General features: G+C 50.0%; 1 protein-coding gene across 2 annotated transcripts in view; it reads right to left on the reverse strand.

Annotated features, from left to right (window-relative positions):
* The window catches only part of NPLOC4 (NPL4 homolog, ubiquitin recognition factor), a 57489-nt gene that overhangs the window by 5281 nt on the left and 31290 nt on the right, over positions 1-20918 (reverse strand). For both annotated transcript variants that reach the window (XM_036836131.1, XM_036836132.1), the window contains 5 exons: positions 17035-17195; positions 6237-6308; positions 3462-3557; positions 2191-2307; positions 707-809 (listed from right to left, as the gene is read on the reverse strand). In XM_036836131.1, coding sequence (XP_036692026.1) covers positions 707-809; positions 2191-2307; positions 3462-3557; positions 6237-6308; positions 17035-17195 — 549 coding nt within the window. The remainder of the gene's footprint in view (positions 1-706; positions 810-2190; positions 2308-3461; positions 3558-6236; positions 6309-17034; positions 17196-20918) is intronic.

The following is a 20918-nucleotide window of genomic DNA, read 5'->3' on the forward strand; positions in this document are numbered from 1 at the left end:
TGTGGCTTGGGTTCCACTGAGGGTTTCCTGGCTAATTTTGGCTCAAGTATCAGCCCACTAGATTGAGAAAATGTTTAAACACTTTTTTATATGTACTTTCATTGTTGTCTTCAGGGGGCGTTACAGTACTTCTCAAAGCCACAGGGAAAAGGGCCGCCATGGTCACCCTCTCGAGCTCTCAGCTGGGGGGCTTGGTGGCCACGGCGCTGGCAGCGTGGGGGCAGCTCCCAAGGCTGATTGACAGAGGCGCTCACCTGGGAGACACAAGATCCCCGAACTCTATTCTCTAACTCTTTTCCTCCTTATCCACCAAGAATGCTCTGAGAACTGATGGGAAAGGGGAAAAGAAAAGCCTGAGGAGTCCAGAAGGTCTCTGCACTCAGCACTTAGGTGAGTCTGAAGTTTCTGTTCATCTAAAACAATGACTTTCAAACTGCTCCTAAAATGCTTGAAGAATAGCGTATCTGGTATGTACGTGTACAAAAATCCATGGAACTGTATACCCAAGATCTGTGGCCTTTACACGTATGTTATAGTGATGAAAACATCTGTGGGCCCCGGCAGCGGTCTGCTTGTTCCTTTGCCCACGACGCTGTCAGAAGGCATCTGGGGTCAGGTGTCCAGGGCCCGGGAAGAAGTACTGGAGCCCTGAAGGGCAGGAGTTTGGGCCCTGGCAATGGGGACCGCAGGAGGGTAAGACACTTACTGCACAGCTGCTCGATGGTGGCCCACTGCTCAGACTTCTTCCACGTCTGGGCGAGCTCCTCATTTCTGGTCCTCACGGCCTCCAGCAGCAAGCTGATGCTGTCCTGCAAGAAGCCAAAAAAGAAGGTTCCAACTCGCTTCACTGACGGTAGATAGACTTGTTCACAAGTTTCTTTTTCCCCAACATCGAGACACACTTCAGAGGGAATTTCAAAAATCTCACAGGCTGTCACTATGAAATGCAAAACACCACACACTTAGGTTTATAAATACAAGTGCTAAATTCTTCCCAGAGATCCCCAGGTTGGCTGCTGTGCTACTCTGTGTCCCAGGCTGGCTGTGCTCCACCCCCCTAGGTAATCACAGCTCACAGCCCTTCTCCTGAGGGCCTGGGTGGATGGGCAGGAGCCTCATGGCCGTGAGGCCCACCCTCATCCCTCACACCCTCCTTGGCCCTCTGTTTTCTCCATCACGTCTGTATCTCAATACACTCTGCATCCTAGGCCTCCAGGGTCAAAGTGAAGAGAACTAAATAGTTTTTATAATGAGAGACTTCGAAAGCCTTCCAGGGGCTCTCAGGCAGTATCTACAGAAAATGCTTCCTAACAAGTGACTGCAAAACGGTACACGTTTTCCAGGGAGAAGGCCCTAAGCTTTCACCACCTCCCCAACCGGAGGGGCAGCAGCTGAGCCGGGGGCTGGAGGTGCAACTCTCTGCGCTTAACAGGGAAGGCAAAGCCCGTGAAAAGGGGTGCCTGGTGTCAAGTATCACAAGTGGGTAGTTTGGACAAAACACAGACACAAGATATAAGAACAGCTACAGGCCACCGGACATAGAAAAGCAGTGGGAGGGAGGAGCCTCTCCTTTCTACTCTGTCACCACGCAGCAATGCATTTCCTTGGGTCCCAGGCAGGAAAAGGGCCAAAGTAAAAGGACAGCCACGACACAACCCATGCAAGGGGCTTCCCGGCTGGACCTGCTGGCCCTGTGCTGCTCAGAGAGCAGCCGCCATCTGTAACACTCGCCCTCATCTCCCCCAGCAGCATGTCTTAAAAACGCCAACTGTGCAGCTGTGTGCCTGGGGCCTGGACGCCGGCCAACCTTCTGGGCCAAGGTGATAAACTGGAGCTGATTCGGGAAGAGGGGAGAGAGATCGGGAAGAAGCAGAGGCTGGGATTCTCAAACTGTTCCAACAGGAATTTTTAAATTGTTGGATCCCTCATGTTCCCGCTAGAAGGACACAGAGCTAAGTGGCCTCTGCGTCCCACGTGTTTCTAACAAACGGAAGAACTGTCCTCCATCACAGAGGGCAGACACTTTTGAACAAGCTGTTCCAGTGCAAACGCTAAAAGTGAAAAATTCACCTTTCTATCAAGGCCTTTGTGCAAAGCTGCTGCCCACCGGACAGGTTAAGGGGGACTTAGCTGCTCTGGTGCTGCCCAGCGTGCTCTGGTCTGAGGAGTGAAAGCCCACTTGGCCCGTACCTGCAGAGGCATGACGTCATTGGTGACCAGGAATAGCAGGAGGTGGAAATCCGAGATAGTGTCCAGGAACACAGATGAGGTGTTCTGGGACAGGTAGGTGGCCAGGCTGTGGAAGTCCTGGAGCGCCAGGTATGGGGGGAGACAGACACGAGCACCCGTTAGTCCCAAGCCAGAGTTGCAGGAGAGCCACTGTCCTACAAAGATGGAACTGAACACGTTCGGCGCTGATAGATGGGCCTCCCTGTCTCCTTCCAGAACCACATACTGGGAGCCATGGACAGAGGAATGCACAGTTGCAGAATAAGCTGTGGCCTCATCTCCCAGGAGAACACTCTCAGTACATTTGACTTATGGAAGAGTGTAAGCAACATGTCTGTGAAGCTGACCCAGCTGTGAGACATGTTCAAACTCACCTCTGGGGGCCAGTGGGAGTGGGAAGGGCCACTGCGGGGCTGGGAGAAGCCCCGTCTGTCTAGGTACACTGTTGATCCAGGGCAGCACGGTAGTGAGGAGTAGGAATTGGGGGGCGGTGGGGAGGATTACGTGACACTAACACTTTCAACAGGAGTGAAAGCGGGAGACTCTTGAGTGCCACCCCAGTCAGTGGCTCTGCACCTCCACAAGCATCTGGGCAGACGGGCAGTGAGGAAACCAAAGCATCAGAGAGGGCTTGTACACTAATCACAGCTTCAGAAGACAATCTCACTGTACACATTCTTTAACCAGGCCCCTTTCTGTAGTGCCTGTTATCAACCTGGGATGTGTGTTCACAGACCACTGATGTGGCAGGACAAGGCAGTCACAGCAGTTCTGATCGGGCCTGATGTGCAGGTGAGAGCCAAGGTGGCCAGGCCACATGAGGCCCCACGGCTTGGATGGTGCCTGAGAAACATGGCAGGGTGATGAGGTAGGGGGCAGAGCACACAGCAAAGTGAGACACTGTCACAAAAGACAACGCTTACCAACAATCAATAACGTTGTTGGGAGAGGACAAAAACTGACCAATAAAACAGGCCCCCTGAGAGTGGTCCTTCCGGCAAATCCATAGGCCTGAGGACTTACAGGGATTTGCCTCTGTGCTCATCCACTGCCCCTGCCCTGGAGAGGGCTCATGTGATCAGCACTGTCTTAGAAAAAGGCCTAGCCAGGTTTTGTCACAAAAACAAATCAGGAGAGTCAGAAAGCTTGGTACTTTCGAGAAAAACAATAGTGACACTAGATAAACAAACAGTAGTGACTCTAAATTATGTTTCTAAAGACAAAGAGCTTACCTGTGTCTCACCCAATACATCCCGGTTTTCAATAGGAAATGGATTTTGTGAAATAGAAAAAGTATAAACTGGATCCTTGGGGAAAGTTGTTGTGATCTAATGAACGAAAACACAAATCTGTGATAAATTAATAGTGCTATAAAGAAGGGTGTGGGCCCTGAGCACACCCCTCCCTGGAGCCCTGAGCTGCTCACAGCAGCAAGAGTTCTAACTGTTCTACACTGAAGGGAATGCTTAACTATTAGGACAGCCCCTAAATGAAAACTCTGAAACTGTGACTCTGGAAGGCAAACGGAAGAATCATTTTTCATGACTGGTAAGATCATGGTGCCTGTGGGCAGGTTCCTAACTCCAGCCCCACTAGGACGGCCTCTCACACAGCTGCTCTCCTGCTGCCGCGGGTGAACTAGACAGCGGGCCACGGGAAAGAGCACAGGTGTGAGCACCATCTCAGGAGCTGACTCTGTTCCTGTCATCGGGTCTGGAGGGCATGTGCAGAACCAGCCCCTGATGGTTTTGAGAGCCACAGTGCCCTCCAGCAAGCTGGCTGAAGCCTTCTGAATTCCCAGGCACCACTCCATGGAGCCAGGGCATATCCAGGCAGGAAGAGAAGCAAGGCTGCTGAGATGCAGGCATGGCTCTCGCCTGAAGATGGCTGGAGTCAGGAGCTTGTGTCCAAAGGGGAGCCTAAGCCCTTCATTTGGCTCAGACATGCTTCAGTAACGACAGAGGGGATTTTAAATCCAACAATCAATAGAAGCTACAGAGACAGTGGCAAATGTGCAAGAATCAATACAAATACAGTTTCTCATTCCTCCTGGCAGATGCCCCTCCCCAAAAACGCACCCAAGTGTAAGCCATCATCAGCCATCTTTTGGTTGACACAGCTTTTCCTCTGCAATATAACACTAGCAGCAGCAGATTATACCTCGTCCAGATTTAGCGTAGCTATTCTGGTTCCTTCGGGACTATTTCTAAAGAATGAAAATGTTGCTCTGGCCTGTTTTCTGCATCAGTGAAGGCAGCGAGCTGTTCCAGGCCTGCTGGCCCAGGACCTGCTGTGACCGTGCCAGCGCTGTGAACGGTAAGCTGAGCCATCAGCATCTCCCTAAATCGAGCCCCGCTGGCCTTTTATGGACGAGACCCCGTGGCCTCAGGGCACAAGGTGTGGCCTCGAGCACAGTGCCAGGTCCTACTGTGAGGCCTCGCTCTGTTCATCAGAGAGATACGGACGACCAGAGAGCCCATACCTCCTAAGGCCACCGTGAGGATCAAATGCACCCAGACACGTGGAGCCCGCAGAATGGGTGGCACATGTGGGGCTCAGTCTCAGCTGTTGTCATGATTCTAGAGATGGCAGAGGGGCCACTCTGCTGCAGAGGCAAGGCCTGTGGCCTGCTCTCGCCCCTCCCTTTGGAAAGCAGATAAAAGGAGTGGACCAGCAACAATAGTAGACCCACTAGTTAAGTAAATGTGGAATTAAGGGAAGTATCTGTTAGACCTGTAATTGCAACAGACCTTGGAGAGCAACAGAACCAAGGTTCACACGGCAGTCTGTGCACATCCCAGATGCCGGGGGAGAGGATGCAGGGTGGTGAGCACTTTGTTTTGTGCTCAAACCCTCTCCCTACCCAGCCTGCCTCGTCACCTAGCTGACGCCTGGCCACCTGCAGAGCACCTCTGCAGAAGCCTGGAAGAGCCGCCTGGTCATGAGGTTTAGTCATCAGATGCCCTGGTCAGGTGGGGGTCTGGGGCCGGGCGAGGAGCTGAGCACACCTGTCTGGGCACCTGCTCCAACCTCCTTCCACAGTAAGAGAGCGCTTGGGTATCACAGGGTGGAATGCTCTCCCATCAACCATACACTACGGTGACAACCACTAAGGCAAGAACTTAGCTCCTTCGTGAAAGGAAAGGGATGGGGAGGCCACTGGGAGAGAAGACCTCAGGAAGCTGGCTTTAAATCACGCAGACTCCTCCTAAGTGTATGCTCCATCAATCTGTTTTCATCTTAATTACACCCTAGGTAGTCTAAAAAGCAGATGCCTTTATGGTCTAGGTAATAAATATGTTCTCAGGAGCTGTCAGTTGGAATGGAGCGTTGGCGGGCTCAGCTCACAGGGACCCACTGCTCCAAATGCAATGATACTTTATAGCGTGAATCATATGCCCATCCTAGTCCAAATGCAGCCCGAATTCATCCTGGCAGGCAGCAATTAGGAGATGAGCCGCCTCCCGAACCCTTTGGACAGAGCGCTGACTACTGCAAATGCATCAGGCTCTAGTCCTGCAGCACGCACTCCCCTCTGCACTGTGGCCACATCTCCGTGAGCAGAGCACACCCCCAGAAAGAAGCCGAGACTTGGGGAAGGCGTGTCGGTACCAGGTACCTTCTTGGCTCCTGGAGTGCCCCCCAGGAGACCATGCCGCCCCCACGAGTGGGCCTCTGAGCTGTGGCAGCTGAGCTGTGGCCAGGGCAGCACCTGTGCACAGAGCCAGGGAGAGGCTCGCTGACCTCCAGAGGCTGCTTGGCCTTGTTGGTGGTCCTTTGCTACACTTTAGGTTGGGAGAAGTTAACCCTTTAAATTGTTTTTAAGGAAATAAAAAACTAAAAGCCCTTAAGGTTTCTAGCTTTTCAGGGATGCCAGGAGCTCAGTGACTCAAAACACCTCTGGATGCCTGTCCTGTGCAGGCAGAGGAGCAGGTATTCAAGCCGCCGCCCTTGCGAGGCCACCCCCCACCGTCCTGACCTCCAGTGGGGAGATGACACACACTTACGTCTATGATCAGATACTCCACGGGCAGGGGGCGAGCCAGCTGGGTAATCTCGTTGCCAAACTTGTCTATGTCCTGAAACACAAGACAAAGGTCCAGGGCATGAGTGCAGGTGTGCTGACCTGTGACAGGTTTTCCATTCACATGCTTGTCTCACCCCTTAAATTACTACAATTCTTGTTGAAGTGTATGAAAAGCAGAGAGGAAAATATGCACATTTGTGCAGTGAGTCCACCTTCCATCACTTCTTGGAGCTCTCGATGACGGCCACGACTCAAGAAAGAAGCCTTGGGGGCTTCCCTGGTGGCGCAGTGGTTAAGAATCTGCCTGCCAATGCAGGGTACACGGGTTCGAGGCCTGGTCCGGGAAGATCCCATATGCTGCGGAGCAACTAAGCCCATGCGCCACAACTACTAAGCCTGTGCTCTAGAGTCCGTGAGCCGCAACGACTAAGCCCACGCACCACAACTACTGAAGCCCGCGCGCCTAGAGCCCATGCTCCGCAGCAAGAGAAGCCACTGCAATGAGAGTCCCGCGCACTGCAACGAAGACCCAACGTAGCAACAAACAAGCAAATACATATATATATATATACACATATATATACACACACACACACACACACACACACACACACACACACACACACATATATATATATATATATATATATATATAAAAGCAGCCTTGCTCTTGACCATGGGGGTCTCCACCCACCAGCCTGGTGCTAAAGCAGTGGAGACACAGACCCTGGGCTCCCACCCCGTCAGGCCACATCTGTGTCCCTCCTCCTCTATAAGCTCTCCTAGTCTCACACCTGAATGCTAACTCTTAACAACCTTACACACACCTCTGAAAACCCAACTTCATAGAAACTTAATCCTTATACATTAATAAAATAAACACACACACAAATCAGTACACATACACACAAATACGCAGACATGGAAAACCTCCACCACCAATCTGTCAAAGTCTAAACTTGTTTTTGCTTTATCAGATGCATGGAACATAAAGTTTAATTATGGGGAAAAATGGCCAGCATATGCTCATTAATCATAAAATGACAATTAGATCTGATTTATGTCAAACTTGCTGAGTTCAAACACAGCTCTAGAAATAAATTCATAAGAACCAACACTTTTCATTAAAGATTCTGCAAGAGGGGGTCATATTTTCTATCTAAATCATCACTTAACATTATATAAATCATTCATTGAGTCATATATAAATTATACATCCATAATTTCCAATTATGGGGCCTTACATAAAAGTTTATGTTTATTAAAGCTCTCAGACCCTAATGGATGTCAAGCAGATCTCCCTGAGGCGTGCAGGTGACACAAAGCCACCCCTAGCACATCACACTTTCCGGGGATGTCAGAGGCCCATGCCATTCTTTGAGACAACCTTCTCAGGCTGTCCTACATTAAACCGAGTCCATTATCCTAACAGGAATTCCAGAGGCTCCATGTGGCCCTGCTCCTTTTTTTTTTTCCGCCAGAAATTAAACTCTCTGGTCCGCAGCACATCTCAGATTATCCACACCTTCCCTACCTTTTCTCTGTTCACAACCCAGAGAGCTGCTAGCAAGAACCTGCCCCTCTGCCCTTCCAGAAAACAGTCCAAATACATCTAACCAAACACATCTAAGCCAGCTACATAGGGAGCAGGAGCACCATCAAAGGACAGGTTCCTGGAAACAATGTCCATTCTGTCTGCCTTCCTTTGAGGTTGGAATACTGTCCCTTCCACCTGGGCAAGAGTCCCTGGTCCTTCCACATGCTCGTTGCTGCAGCAGGTAGGCTGGGCCTGGCTTTCTGTGGCTCTACCAGCTTTGACAGTGGCAGCCCAAGGTATGAGGCCTGCTGAGTGGGTCCTGGGGCCCCAGAAGCGGTAGTTTCTCACTGGAAGAAATACGGTAGGAGGCGGGAATCAAACCCAATCAAACTAAATCACCATTTCCAAAAATAAACGCTTGCCCCTACAAGAAACAACCTGCAACAATTCACACATAATTAGCCCGTCTGGAATTCATCTTCAAATCTAATTAAGCTCTAATATGCAGAGACATTTTCCCAGCACCTGTTCGCTTTAATCTTCCCCTCTAGGGATGATTCTTGTTAAATGCCCCCCTCTCTTTTCTGTGTGTCATGCTATTCTCTTTCAAATTTAACTACCCCACTGCATCCTTCTGCTCCCCAAGAAATAAAGGTGCTGCATCCCCTTCTCTTCCCTGGAGGAAAAGCAGGTTACCTTCTATCTCTCCCCCATGCCTTCACTCAAATGTTTTTGCCAACCAAGCCCTAGCCCCATACACCATTTTAAAAGGCAATTACTTTTTATGGGCGTTAGCAAATGTCAGGCAGAATACACTAGAAGGAAGACATCTTAATTCTTAGTTTGGCAGCCGCCAAAGTGTCAGCAGTTTTATCTCCACCTGGAGCAAGACACTGGGAGAGTCAGAAATTGAGGTCCCTGGTGCCTCGCTACCTGCTATCGGCCATGTCTGGAAACATCAACAAGAAATCCAGGGATCTCTGTCTTTGTTAGCTCAAAGGCAGGCAGGCTTTGTGCCAGGACAACAGCAAACTCCACTTACTGGGTGGCACCATCTTGCTTTGGAAAAGGAAAATGAAATCCTTAATGTATTGCTTTTCTTCTTACAAAACTGGCAAGAAGGTAACAAGTGAAACTAGCAGTTTGAGACTTCACAGAATAAAGCAAGAAAAAAAGTTCTGAGGACAAAGTCTCCTAAAGAATCTCATTTAGGACTCCCCTGGTGGCGCAGTGGTTAAGAAGCCACCTGCCAATGCTGGGGACACGGGTTCGAGCCCTGGTCCGAGAACATCCCACATGCCACGGAGTAACTAAGCCCACAACTACGGAGCCTGCGCTCTAGAGCCTGCATGCTGCAACTACTGAGCCCGCGTGCTGCAACTACTGAAGCCCACGTGCCTAGAGCCCGTGCTCCGCAACAAGAGAAGCCACCGCAATGAGGAGCCCGCGCACCGCAACAAAGACCCAATGCAGCCAAATAAAAAAAAAATAAAAAATTTAAAAATTAAAAAAAATAAAAGCACTAAAAGAAAATGTAGGTAAATATACAGCTTTGAGGTAAAGAATTACTTCCTAAGTATGATGACAAAGGCAGGAATTACAATGAAAAAGGATTAAGGTACCTTTGAAATCACAAAATGTTACACCTTACTTTGTATGAAAAGTATAAAGAAAATGATATCCTGGCATGTGTCTGCAACATATGACAAAGGGTTAATGTATAAAACTTCACAAACGAATGCGAAAGTGATGAACCACCTTACAAATACCTCAGGGCACACAGAGGCGATTCATAAAGAAAACACCCACACACACAGGAGACTTGGGACAGAGTGAGTGCAGAGCGTGGGGTCCTGAGAGCAGGGCTCAGGCAGGCGAGCAGACAAGCGCAGGGCTGGCCTGCGGCACAGTCTGAGCATGAACTGCAGCCTTCTCGGAGGAACTTTGGGAGACCACACGAAACCCTTGAAATATATGCTATCCTTTGACAAAACAACGCTTGGAATGGTTTGCTTGGAATGTCTCAAGTAACTCAGCACACACATGGAGTGAGCTTCTGGATGAGCCACAAAGCACTTCTGGTAAGTGCCAGATGCCGGGACAAACCCGTGTCGGGCTGAGGACAGGTCAGTAAATGATGGCTAGGACAGAGAAGACTCCACAGTCCCCCCCAGAGAGCGCCAGTCCCCTCCACAGCCGCGACGCCGCAGCTGCCTGCACGCTCTCTCCTCCCCGCTGCAGCCATCTGTCAACTCTTCCAGCTCCTCAGCACTGAGCCCACAACCACCCTTCATGCCAGGAACCACCCTGCTGCCCCTCCGCCTGGGCAGCTGCCTAAGAGCAGTGTTCCCTGGGGTCTCCAAGACCCTCTTTGTCCATTGAACAGTCTCGGCTTCTCTCCTCTACTTCCAAGGCTTTAATTTGGGGTTTCTGGGCAGATAACTGTGAAAAGGCACCCTCGGTCCGTACCTCTTGACCTCCTTCCAGTCCCACCGCATCAAACTTCAAACACGGGCGCCTGAACTCACCCCACCCACCCCCTGCTCTCACCACTACTCATCTAGGTTTACAACTCCAGCACCCACCACTCACCCAAACCAGAGACCCAGTTCCATCCTGGCCTCGCTGGGACCGTGCAAGGCCCATGGGGCTCTTGGCTCCAGGACACCCTCTCCATCCCCAAACTCCATGGGGAGCAGACACATGTCACCTGGACTGTGGCACCAGCCTTCTCACTGGCCACCAGACTCTGTACCCAGAAAGAATCTTCCACACCGGGGAGCTCCCTCCCCACAGCCTGGCCTTCAGCTCCTCCAGCCGCACCTCACACTGGACGGTAGGCCCACCGCACATCTCTCTCCTGCTGCCCCTCCTGGATCGGCCCTGGCATTTGATACTCATGTTGCTGCAAAAGCTTCCTGCCTCCAGACCCCTCTTCACGCCACATCCAGCAAGATCGTTCCAGAATCACCTTCCATCTTTCTTTCTTTGGCTTCTCACTGCCCACCACCCCCATCACATGCACACTCCAGCTAGACTGAGCCTGGGCCCCCTAGATGCACCATGCCCTCTGGACGTGTGGCCCCCAGATGGGCTTCCTCCCCACCTGGCTAACTTCCACGCCGCACTGGACACCTCAACAGCCACCAACAGACCACCTGGGAAGAGAGGACGATTGTGACTTGCTCATCACTGTAGCCCCGGGGTCTGGCGAGGGACCCGGCACCGTATCCACAGCTGGACTGAGTGCAGAGGCTGCGGTCCCAGGGGCAAGGCCTTGTCAACGTCCACGTGTCCGTGCATGCACGCGGGGTGCTAGAAGGACAGGTGAAGGCGGGTGTTGGGGTGTCTATTTGCTTATTAACCTGTAATGCAGGATTTCCCATAATAAATATACATTTGATTTCACATTAATAAAATGTTCTGAGTTAATATTTAGAAGGCTTGCACTCCTAATGCACACGGAACCATCCACCTCACTGTCCTGCTGCCCACCCCCAAGCATCCCCCCGCCGGCTGCCTAGATCCTCGCTCCAAAACCCTCCTCTGTGTGCACCTCTCCCCACCTTTACAGGAGATGCTCCCCGGCCATTCTTTCACTGGCTGCACGGAACTTCCCAGGACAGACAGATCAGAGCTGTAGACAAGGGTGGACCCTCAAGCTTTCCACCCCCGTCTCCTATGTGAACGCACATACAAACGTGTATACGTACAGGCATCAACATCTACAGGTGTGCCTTTAAAAAACAAAAAGTTAATTGGGATTTTACTGTATATAGATACATTTACAATTTTACATCATGAGTTTTATCCCGTATCTTCAAGTAATTTTCAAACACACACCTTTAGTGATCACAGAATATCCCACCGTATAGATGTATTATAATTTAATGCCCCTGTTACTAGACATTTAGATTGCTTTAAGTTTTTGTTACCACAGATAACACCATGATGAACAGCCTTAGACAAATATGGGTACGTGTCCTGTTTACAAGGTATATTTTAAATCCAACCCCAAAGCCCACAGGAGGACTAAAAGGATTACTTAAATGTTTGCTTTCATAGGTCTCTTTGCTCAAACTGATATTTTCCTGAAACGTACGAGAAATGAGTGTCTCAAATCCTACAGGGCTATAAACAATCCTGGGAAGCCCTTCTAGCCTGCTCTCACTAACGGGCAAGTGAGCAATCTAAGAAAACAGCAGCATGATTAAGGAAATGACGTGTTCCATGACAAAAGGGAGCTCTCTTCTTAAGGGCAAGAAGCTTACAAGACATGGAAATAAAAAGCAAATTTCCAACCTGATAAAGGCTACTACAAAAAAACCCACAGCAAACTCACAGTTTATGATGCAATCCCGAAAGCACCTCCTTTACAATTAAAAACGAGACAAAAGTGCTGATCACTGGACATTGTTCCAGAAGCCCTAGCCAGCATGAGGAGTGAAAATGAAGGGAAGGGAGAAAAAGAACTGTCACTCCTGGATAATACACTCATCTGTGTAGAGAACCCAGAACACACATACAAATTAGAGGAACAAGTAACAGACAGCTGAGCTGCCAAATGGCAGTTTTTATAATACGTAGAAACTATAAAGTACCTAGAAACAATCTAACAAACGATGGACAAGACTTTCAAGGAGAAAAATCCTAACTTTCTGAGAGACGTCAAAGAACAAGAAACAAAGGGCAGCATCACACACATTTTCGGGAGTGGGGTGGGGTGGGGTGGGCGATGACCTCTGGGCGTGACCTATTTGTTTTGTGCAACCTGCAGGCAAGTCTCCATGAAGGAGTGGAGGGTCAGGAACAGTCAGAGCTCGGGAAGAAAAGCAGGGAAGGGCTGTGATGGATCAGGGACAAAGAGTAAAGTTACAGTGACTCGGACAGTGCGACATTGGTGCTGGCTGAGGAACACCGGCCAGTGGACAGAAGGGAGGACAGAGACACAGCCACGATCACAAAGACGACTGGTAATGGAAAGGCACCTCAGATCAACAGAGAAAGAAGAGGGTTTTTCCCAATAAATGGTGTTCAGACAGTATATGACTAAAAAAAAATTAAGAAGGAAACTGGGGGGCTTCCCTGGTGGCGCAGTGGTTGAGAATCTGCCTGCTAATGCAGGGGAGACGGGTTCGAGCCCTGGTCTGGGAGGATCCCACGTGCCGCGGAGCAGCTGGGCCCGTGAGCCGCAGCTGCTGAGCCTGCGCGTCTGGAGCCTGTCCTCCGCGACAGGAGAGGCCGCGGCGGTGAGAGGCCCGCACACTGCGATGAAGAGTGGCCCCCGCTTGCCGCAACTAGAGAAAGCCCTCGCACAGAAACGAAGGCCCAACACAGCCAAATAAATAAATAAATAAATAAAAATTAAAGGTGCTAATAATTAAAAAAAAAGAAGGAAACTGGGCCCCTATCTCACACCACACATCTGAAATAATCCCAGGTGGAAGAAGAACCCAAAACCATCAACCTTAGAGAAGACAAGATAACAGACTTTCTTTGTCATTCAAAATGCCAACCATGAAGACAAGATTCAGAAAGCTGACCACATGGAAACCTTCTGCCTCAATGACACCACAGGGAGTGGAGAGGCAGAGGTGTCACACCCCTGACTGACAGGGTTAGAGGCAGGGAGAAAAAGACTGAACCACCCAGGGAAGAAGAGGAAACAGACACAACAAGCAAGTCACAGGAGACAGGACGAGCCAACAAACGAAGAAAAAGGAGCCTGGCCTCACTTATGATCAGGACGGCACAGTTACAGCTCAAGGAAATGTCCCATGGGTGTCTGAGAGGGGAGTGGGACTTGGGCCCAAGGCTGCGGAGCGTGGTGGTTCGCACAGCATTCTGCTCGCAGTGGGCACATGCCAAGGTGACATGATGGCCACATGCAGGCAGGTCTCAGGCCACACCGGGATAAGTGAACATGGCCCATCTCCAAGGACAGAAGAACACAGTTTTGGGTCTACAGTGTGCAGCAACATATAAAACTCACAACACCTGGTTTAGGAAAACACACAAAGGAGGTAAAACTAGAAGAAAAGCAAGCAAGTCATAGTGCACCCCCGAAGGTAGTGCTCCCTCTGGAGGGGGGAGAAAAGGAGACAGAAGCAGAGAGAAGGATCCAGCAGCTTCAGAGGCCACAGGAACGTTCTGGTCCTTAACTCTGGGGTAGAGACTCGGAATTGGTATTTCTGCTTTTTTTATTCCTTAAACATGTTTTATAAATAATCTTTCATATCTACTCAATATTTAATTTTTTAAAATTTATTTATTTTTGGCTGTGTTGGGTCTTCGTTGCTGTGTGTGAGCTTTCTCTAGTTGCGGCGAGCAGCGGCTACTCTTTGTCGTGGTGTGCAGGCTTCTCACTGCAGTGGCTTCTTATTGCGGAGCACGGACTCTAGGCGCACAGGCTTCAGTAGTTGTGGCACGCGGGCTCAGTAGTTGTGGCTCGCAGGCTCTAGAGAGCAGGCTCAGTAGTTGTGGCGCATGGGCTTAGCTGCTCTGCAGCATGTGGGATCTTCCTGGACCAGGGCTCGAACCCTGGTCCCCTGCATTGGCAGGCGGATTCTTAACCACTGTGCCACTAGGGAAGTCCCTATGTTTAACTTTTAAAACTCTGAAAAGAGAAAGAAATGGCAGCCTGATGACCCTGGAGCAATGTATTCATGCACACTGAGCGTACCGGGACTGCACAGACCTCTGTGGCTAAAGGGGAGGGGCTCTCCACAAGGACAACAGGCCCCGTTACAGCCCCCAGACCAGTGAGCTGTGCCAAAAGGCTCAGGACGGCAGCCAGCAGGACCACCAGGTCTCAGGGTCTAAAAATGAGTCAAAACGTAGATTCTGCATTCCAAAACAGTGCCATACAAATGCATCTTATAAAATAGAAGCTTTTGCGGGAAAGACTGAACCCTCACATTGGTTCCCAGCGTGGTGTGACTTGATGTGTGAATGTTTAATAATGGTTTAAAACTAATGATTCTTCAAAGTACCTGATGCCTACACAGGATTTGTGTAAGGGTGAGATCTGTGTTATCAAGCCAGGTAATTGCTATTAAACACCACAGGAGGGAAGAGACAATGGGAGTTCCTAAACAAGGCTCTTTGGAAATATTTTCTTTCAAGAATGATATGGAGAACACTTTCCCAGGGCTCCTTACTGTCCCCAAATCTGAGGGGTCGTCTAAGCAAGTTGTCACAGGCCAGCCTCACTTTGTCCCTCCACTGCCACCACCTGAAAGGAGCAGATACAACAGTGAGGCCTGCCTGCTGCAGAGGAAAGACAGACTGCTCACTACCTGCTGGCCCGGCCTTCCTGGCTCAGTGACGGTCCCCACCCCCACAGCCCTCGGACCACGCAGCAGCGCTAATTCAGAAGCAGAATGAAGACCTTCATTCCAAAGAGCTGAGGAGGAGACCAGGAGCAGGGACAAGACTCTCAGGCCCTTGTGCCCTTCCTTTGCACATCACCCGCTGCCACAGATGCCCACAGCATGGACGAGCCGGCTCCAGACGGGGTCTCGGCCCCACTTCTGATCCCTGAAGAGGTGAAGTCTTTGTCACAATCAGGTAGTCTCCGGTCTCCAAATCACCACCAGGAGGCCCCGGAGCCCCTCAGCTTCTAGGCGCTCTCCCGGGTGTTTGATGCATCCCGCAGGTAGTAAGCTGCGCCCGTACCACCGAACGCTATTCGGCAATGAAAAGAATGAAGTACTGCAGGCTGCAGGCATGGAGGAACCTTGAGACATTACGGTAAGTGGTGAAAAGTCAGTCACAGAAGACCACACACTGTAGGATTCCGTCAGGGAAACCTCAGAGAAAGCAGATCAGTGGTTGCCAGGAGTTGGGAGGATTGGGGCGTAACTGCTAAAGGATGTAGGGCTTCTTTTTGGGGGACAAAAATGTTCTAAAATTAGATTGTGGTGATGGCTACACAACCCTGCAAACATCCTAAGAGCCCCCGAGCCGGGCACATTAAATGAGTGAATTGTGTGGTATGTGAATTGCATCTCAATAAAGCTGTTTAAAAATGCAGACTTAGGGACTTCCCTGGTCCAGTGGCTAAGACTCCGTGCTCCCAATGAAGGGGGCCTGGGTTTGATCCCTGGTCAGGGAACTAGATCCCACATGCTGCAACTAAAAGATCCCGCATGCCGCAACGAAAATCCTGCATGCAGCAACGAAGATCCTGCATGTGGCAACTAAGACCTGGTGCAGCCAAATAAATAAATATTTTTTAGAGAGAATTTTTAAAAATTAAACTAAATAAAATTTTAAAAAATAAATAAGTAGAAATGCAGACTTGCTGGAACAATAAAAACAACAAAACAATGACTAGACATGCACACACTGATATAAAAAAATTGCTGAAAGATATCAAATCATTTTAAAGAAATTAGATCATCACTCTTTCTGGGTTTTCATTGCTTGCCTATTTTATTTCCAGGCCCCTTCTGCCAGCAGGTCTTTGTGGCCTAAGTGCAGTGAGATTGTGAGCAGACCTGTCAACCTAGAACTCCTTACACAGTGAAAATATCCTTCAGAAATGGAGAACAACATACTTCTCAGACACACAAAAGCAGCCCTGGACTACAAGAAATATTAAAGGGGTCCTCCAGACAGAGCGGTGCCAGATGGAAACCAAAGTCTGCCCAGGATGCGGAACAGGCAAGGTGCCTGCCTGTGACCAGAGCAACTCCCATGAGGAGGATGGGAGCCGTGTTGCTAATCCCCAGGGAAGCACCCAACTCCGACTTGTTCAAACCAGATCACAGTTTTCAAAAAAGTCGTTTTTATAGCTTTCACAGGAAACAAAGGTTTAGAAATGGACAACTGCTCATCTAAGCGGTTAACCTAAACTTGGGTCCCGTCAGGAGAGCCTAACTTCTGCCAAGCAGCTCCAACCTTCACTCCTGCTGAGGCCCTGTTAGGCACCAATTCTCCTTTTCAGAAACTGAAACGGTCTGTGTTGCAGTGGTTTCACTTCTATTATGTACCCCTAAACCCAGTGCGTGTCACCCCCACTTCTGCTTATAAGCCCTAACACTACAGAAGCCTGCCTGAGTAGCTAACAAAAGCCCTGGAAATGCCACAGAGTCCCTTATCCACAAGCTAGGCTCTAGACGACCACGGCTGACCAACAGCTCCCATGGCCAGAATGCACCAAAATTAGCAACGTCCAGGACAGGTCAGCGTCCATGCTGCTCTCCATCCACTTCTCTCGGTACCATTGCATTTTTACCTTATAAAACACATCAGGCACGTACTGCTCGCTGCTGGACTCCTTGGCGTAGCCGAGCTCAGGGGCGTCCTTGCAGGGCAGCAGGCACTCATCTCGGACCAGCGCCATGCACTGATTGGACACCTGGTACCCTTCAAAGTGCACCTGGTTGTCGGGGCCACCTGCAAGAGAGAGACCTTCAGCGAGAATCCTCCAAAGGACGTTCAAAACAAGTGTCATCCTTTACCTTGGACCTGCAGAACCAACTTTCATGAGTGTGTCTTGGATAAGAATCAAAAATGTTTGACAGCAGTTTTACGACAGCCTTGGGCACAAGGCCTTGAACACAGGGTGTGCAGATGCCACTGCATCTCCTCAAACAGGCCCCACCAGCGACACGCTCTCTCAGAATCGGGAAGCAAGACTGTTGAACCTTCTCTAACACCCACCCAAAAGCATACTTGGGCTCCTGGTTTTTAGTTTCACAGAGATGTGAACAACAGACAGAGCCCTATGTTCCAGCAAATTCTGTTCTTGAGTGAATGCAGGGAGACGAACGGGAGTGGATGGGAGAAAACAGAAACCTTTCCCAGCACAGTGTCAGTACCTGCATAGCATGGAGAGCAGCCCTGACCTCAGACACCTGTGCAGCTGGCACATCAAGGAGGCGTGGACCCCACCACAGTGCCTAGGAGGTTGCTCTCCCTGCACCGAGCCCTGCCCTCCACGCCTTCCACTCTAACCTCTCTCAGGCCCTGCTCCAAAGAAACCCACAGTAGGGCTTACAGTTTGGGACAAGGGTAAAACCCATCCCAAACGGGTCAGGAGGTCAGGCAGTACCGAGCATGCAGCCGTCTTCCTCTCCTGCAGAATCAGGGTTACACTCTTAACAACTATAACAGCCATCATTTTTATGGCTTTGGAGAATTTAAAAAAACCTTCAGGGCTTCCCTGGTGGCGCAGTGGTTGAGAGTCCGCCTGCCAATGCAGGGGACACGGGTTCGAGCCCTGGCCTGGGAGGATCCCACATGCCGCGGAGCAACTAGGCCCGTGAGCCACAACTGCTGAGCCTGCGCGTCTGGAGCCTGTGCTCCGCAACAAGAGAGGCCACGACAGTGAGAGGCCCGCGCACCGCGATGAAGAGTGGCCCCTGCTCGCCGCAACTAGAGAAAGCCCTCGCACAGAAACGAGGACCCAGCACAGCCAAAAATAAGTAAATAAATAAAATAATTTAAAAAAAAAAAAAAAAAAAAAAACCTTCAATATCTCTTAGTTTCTTTGACAAAAACAGAATAAGTTACTGATCAGGGAACAGAAATTTTATCTGTCTGGCTCTCAAACATTTACCAGAAAGCAGATCTGATGGCCAAGCAATCAAAAATGTGAAGGACAGGGCAGAGCCAGCCTCCAAGGGACAAACAGGGGCCTGTGTCTGCTCGACTCCGCACACCAGAGGCCAACAGCAGCTGGCTTCCAAATGCTGCATCACGCTGGACTCCAAAGGCCCGGTGGACAGTCAAGCCTAGCATCTTCTCTCTGGCCCTCAACTCACACACTCGGGGGAGGTGGCCAGGCCTGGACAATGACCGCTAAGGTCAAGGCAGCAAACACAGGGCATGTGACCCTCTGGTGCAATCTGGGGAATGAACGTCATAGCACAATGAGTGTGCAGTTCACAAGGAGCAGAGAAGGTCAGGAAGGAACATGGAGGAGCCGCCCTTGGTGTGTGTCCTGTAAACCTGTGCTGGTTTTGAGACAGATCTGGCCTGTGAGAACCAGGGAAAAATGGAAAGCAGTATTTGTAAAACGGAAGGTTCTTAAAAAAAGCAAACTCAGTCCATATGCATAGTCTCCAAAGGCAGAGTCACTGACAGGAACCGCAAGCTCCCCTTTCCATGTGGAAAAGCAAGAAACCAGGTCCTGAGGGGTTCTCTGAACCTTGCTGGAAACCTGGTACTGTCCCAGAGACAAAGCAGGCCAGGCCAGTTAACTCTCATTCCCTTCCCAAATCAGTCCATCAGGAAGTCCACCATGTGATGGAAAGGGGCGGTGATAAAGGACAGCTGCTACTGAGTCTGAGACGCAGCCCAGAAAGTAACACACACAGCTGAGAAATGGGTGTGAGTGTGCCAGGTGACCGAGACACAGAAACCAGCATCATGGCAGGGAGTTTAAACTTGGGCTCTGTGATGATTCTCCTTCCACAAGCTCCATCATGTGCACATGAGCAACCCCACATGTAATCATCACTCTTTTCCCCTAAAGGTTTCAAGCTAGAGAAGTTCTTAGAAGGGATCCGCAGACACAAGGCCAAATGGTAAGGCCCCCACACCCGCGCCAGCACCTGGGCCTGCAGCATCAGCAGCAGCTGTGGGGAGCTGACAGCAGCGTGACCGTGGAAGCACCATGAACCCCGGGACACACCAGCCAGTCTCCCGGGAGACGGCCACAAACACACAGGACTGCTCCTTCCTGTCCCATCAGGGTCTTAAGAATGGGACTTCGGCAAGGGCGTTTCAAACAGCTCCCCAGGGTACCAACACGTCCCTGGTCAAGAACCACTGATGCGGAGGAAGAGAACAATCTGTCTGGAGTTAGAAGATCTCTGACACTTTGGATAACCACCTTCCATCGCTGCCCCCTGGGAAAGGGAGAGGAATTACGAGTCTGAGCATCTCACAGCATTACCAAGAGGGACAAATCAGCACAGATGTGAAAGGACTCTAACTGCAGATCTTATTATAAGTTAAGTGATTTTCTGCCTTATAGTTCTAAAACGCTAGTAAAGTGCCAATTTCGGAGGCAAAAATTCCAAGGACAATCTATAATTTCCAAATTCCCAACAAGAGGTATGAGTCAATAACTGAAAGTACAGGCAGCCCCCAAGTTGGAAACTATTTATAATTCTAAACATGTACCAGTTCTTTGGGCCCACTGAATAATTCCCCACAGAAACAGTAATTAAAGGGGTGAGGTTACCATGGGAGCCCACGGAAGCCTAAAACAGCAGTTCTCACAAGGAGCAGTTCTGGAAATCTGTGGAGGTGATTTTTGGTTGTCTCAACAAAGTGGGGCAGTGGGGGGAAGGGGCTGCCAGTTTTAGCAGGCTAGAGTCAAAGGTACCAGACATCCTGCTGTGTTCAGGGGAGTCCCACACAATAAAGAACTGTTCCACATCCCACATGGCCTTGAAATGTCCCCCGAACACTCCTGTAGGCAAAACCCCTATTTGTGATGATCTAGGATTAGAATCAATTGTATTTTATACACAGCCACAGAAACAAACATGCCCAGCTTTAACACACAGCGAATCCTCTAGAAGCATGATACCACATAAGCTGAGGAAGGGCCCTGCTTGGCTCAGAGCTCCGTGGAGAGCTGCTGAGTGTCTAGGAACCACGTCGCTGATGCCTGTGCAGGCCCCGCCCCACAAGGTTGGCAGCTCCGGCTCCTCCACTGTGCTATCCTCAGCAGGTACCAGTCCCCAAGCACTGGCACGCAGAATGTACTGTCTTATTACATGCTCCTTCACTATTATTTCTCCTTAATGTTTTAGTCAGCCTACCACTCTGCTTTCTTTTTTAGAATCAGCTGTGTGGGCAGGTATATTATCTATGAATTTTACTTTCTGGATAGTAAAGAGGTGTCACAAATGTTCTAAAGAGCAGGTGTCCAGTCTGATAGGCTTGAGAACCACCAGCCTAAATGCCTGGACCCAGAATCTCAGCCTAAATGAAGGGGGCAGGGGTTTATGTGATGCAGGGAGTAGAAAGAGAATACTTTCCTCCCCTTCATCAAACAGAAAGCTGGCTTGGCAAAATTCTGATTATGTAAAATGTGTCTCTTCTCTGCTCTCCTCCTTGGCTCCTGCTACCCTGAGTGCTCTCATCACGACAGGCCCCCTG

Source organism: Balaenoptera musculus, chromosome 20 (assembly GCF_009873245.2).
Source record: "Balaenoptera musculus isolate JJ_BM4_2016_0621 chromosome 20, mBalMus1.pri.v3, whole genome shotgun sequence".
Lineage (NCBI taxonomy): Eukaryota > Metazoa > Chordata > Mammalia > Artiodactyla > Balaenopteridae > Balaenoptera > Balaenoptera musculus.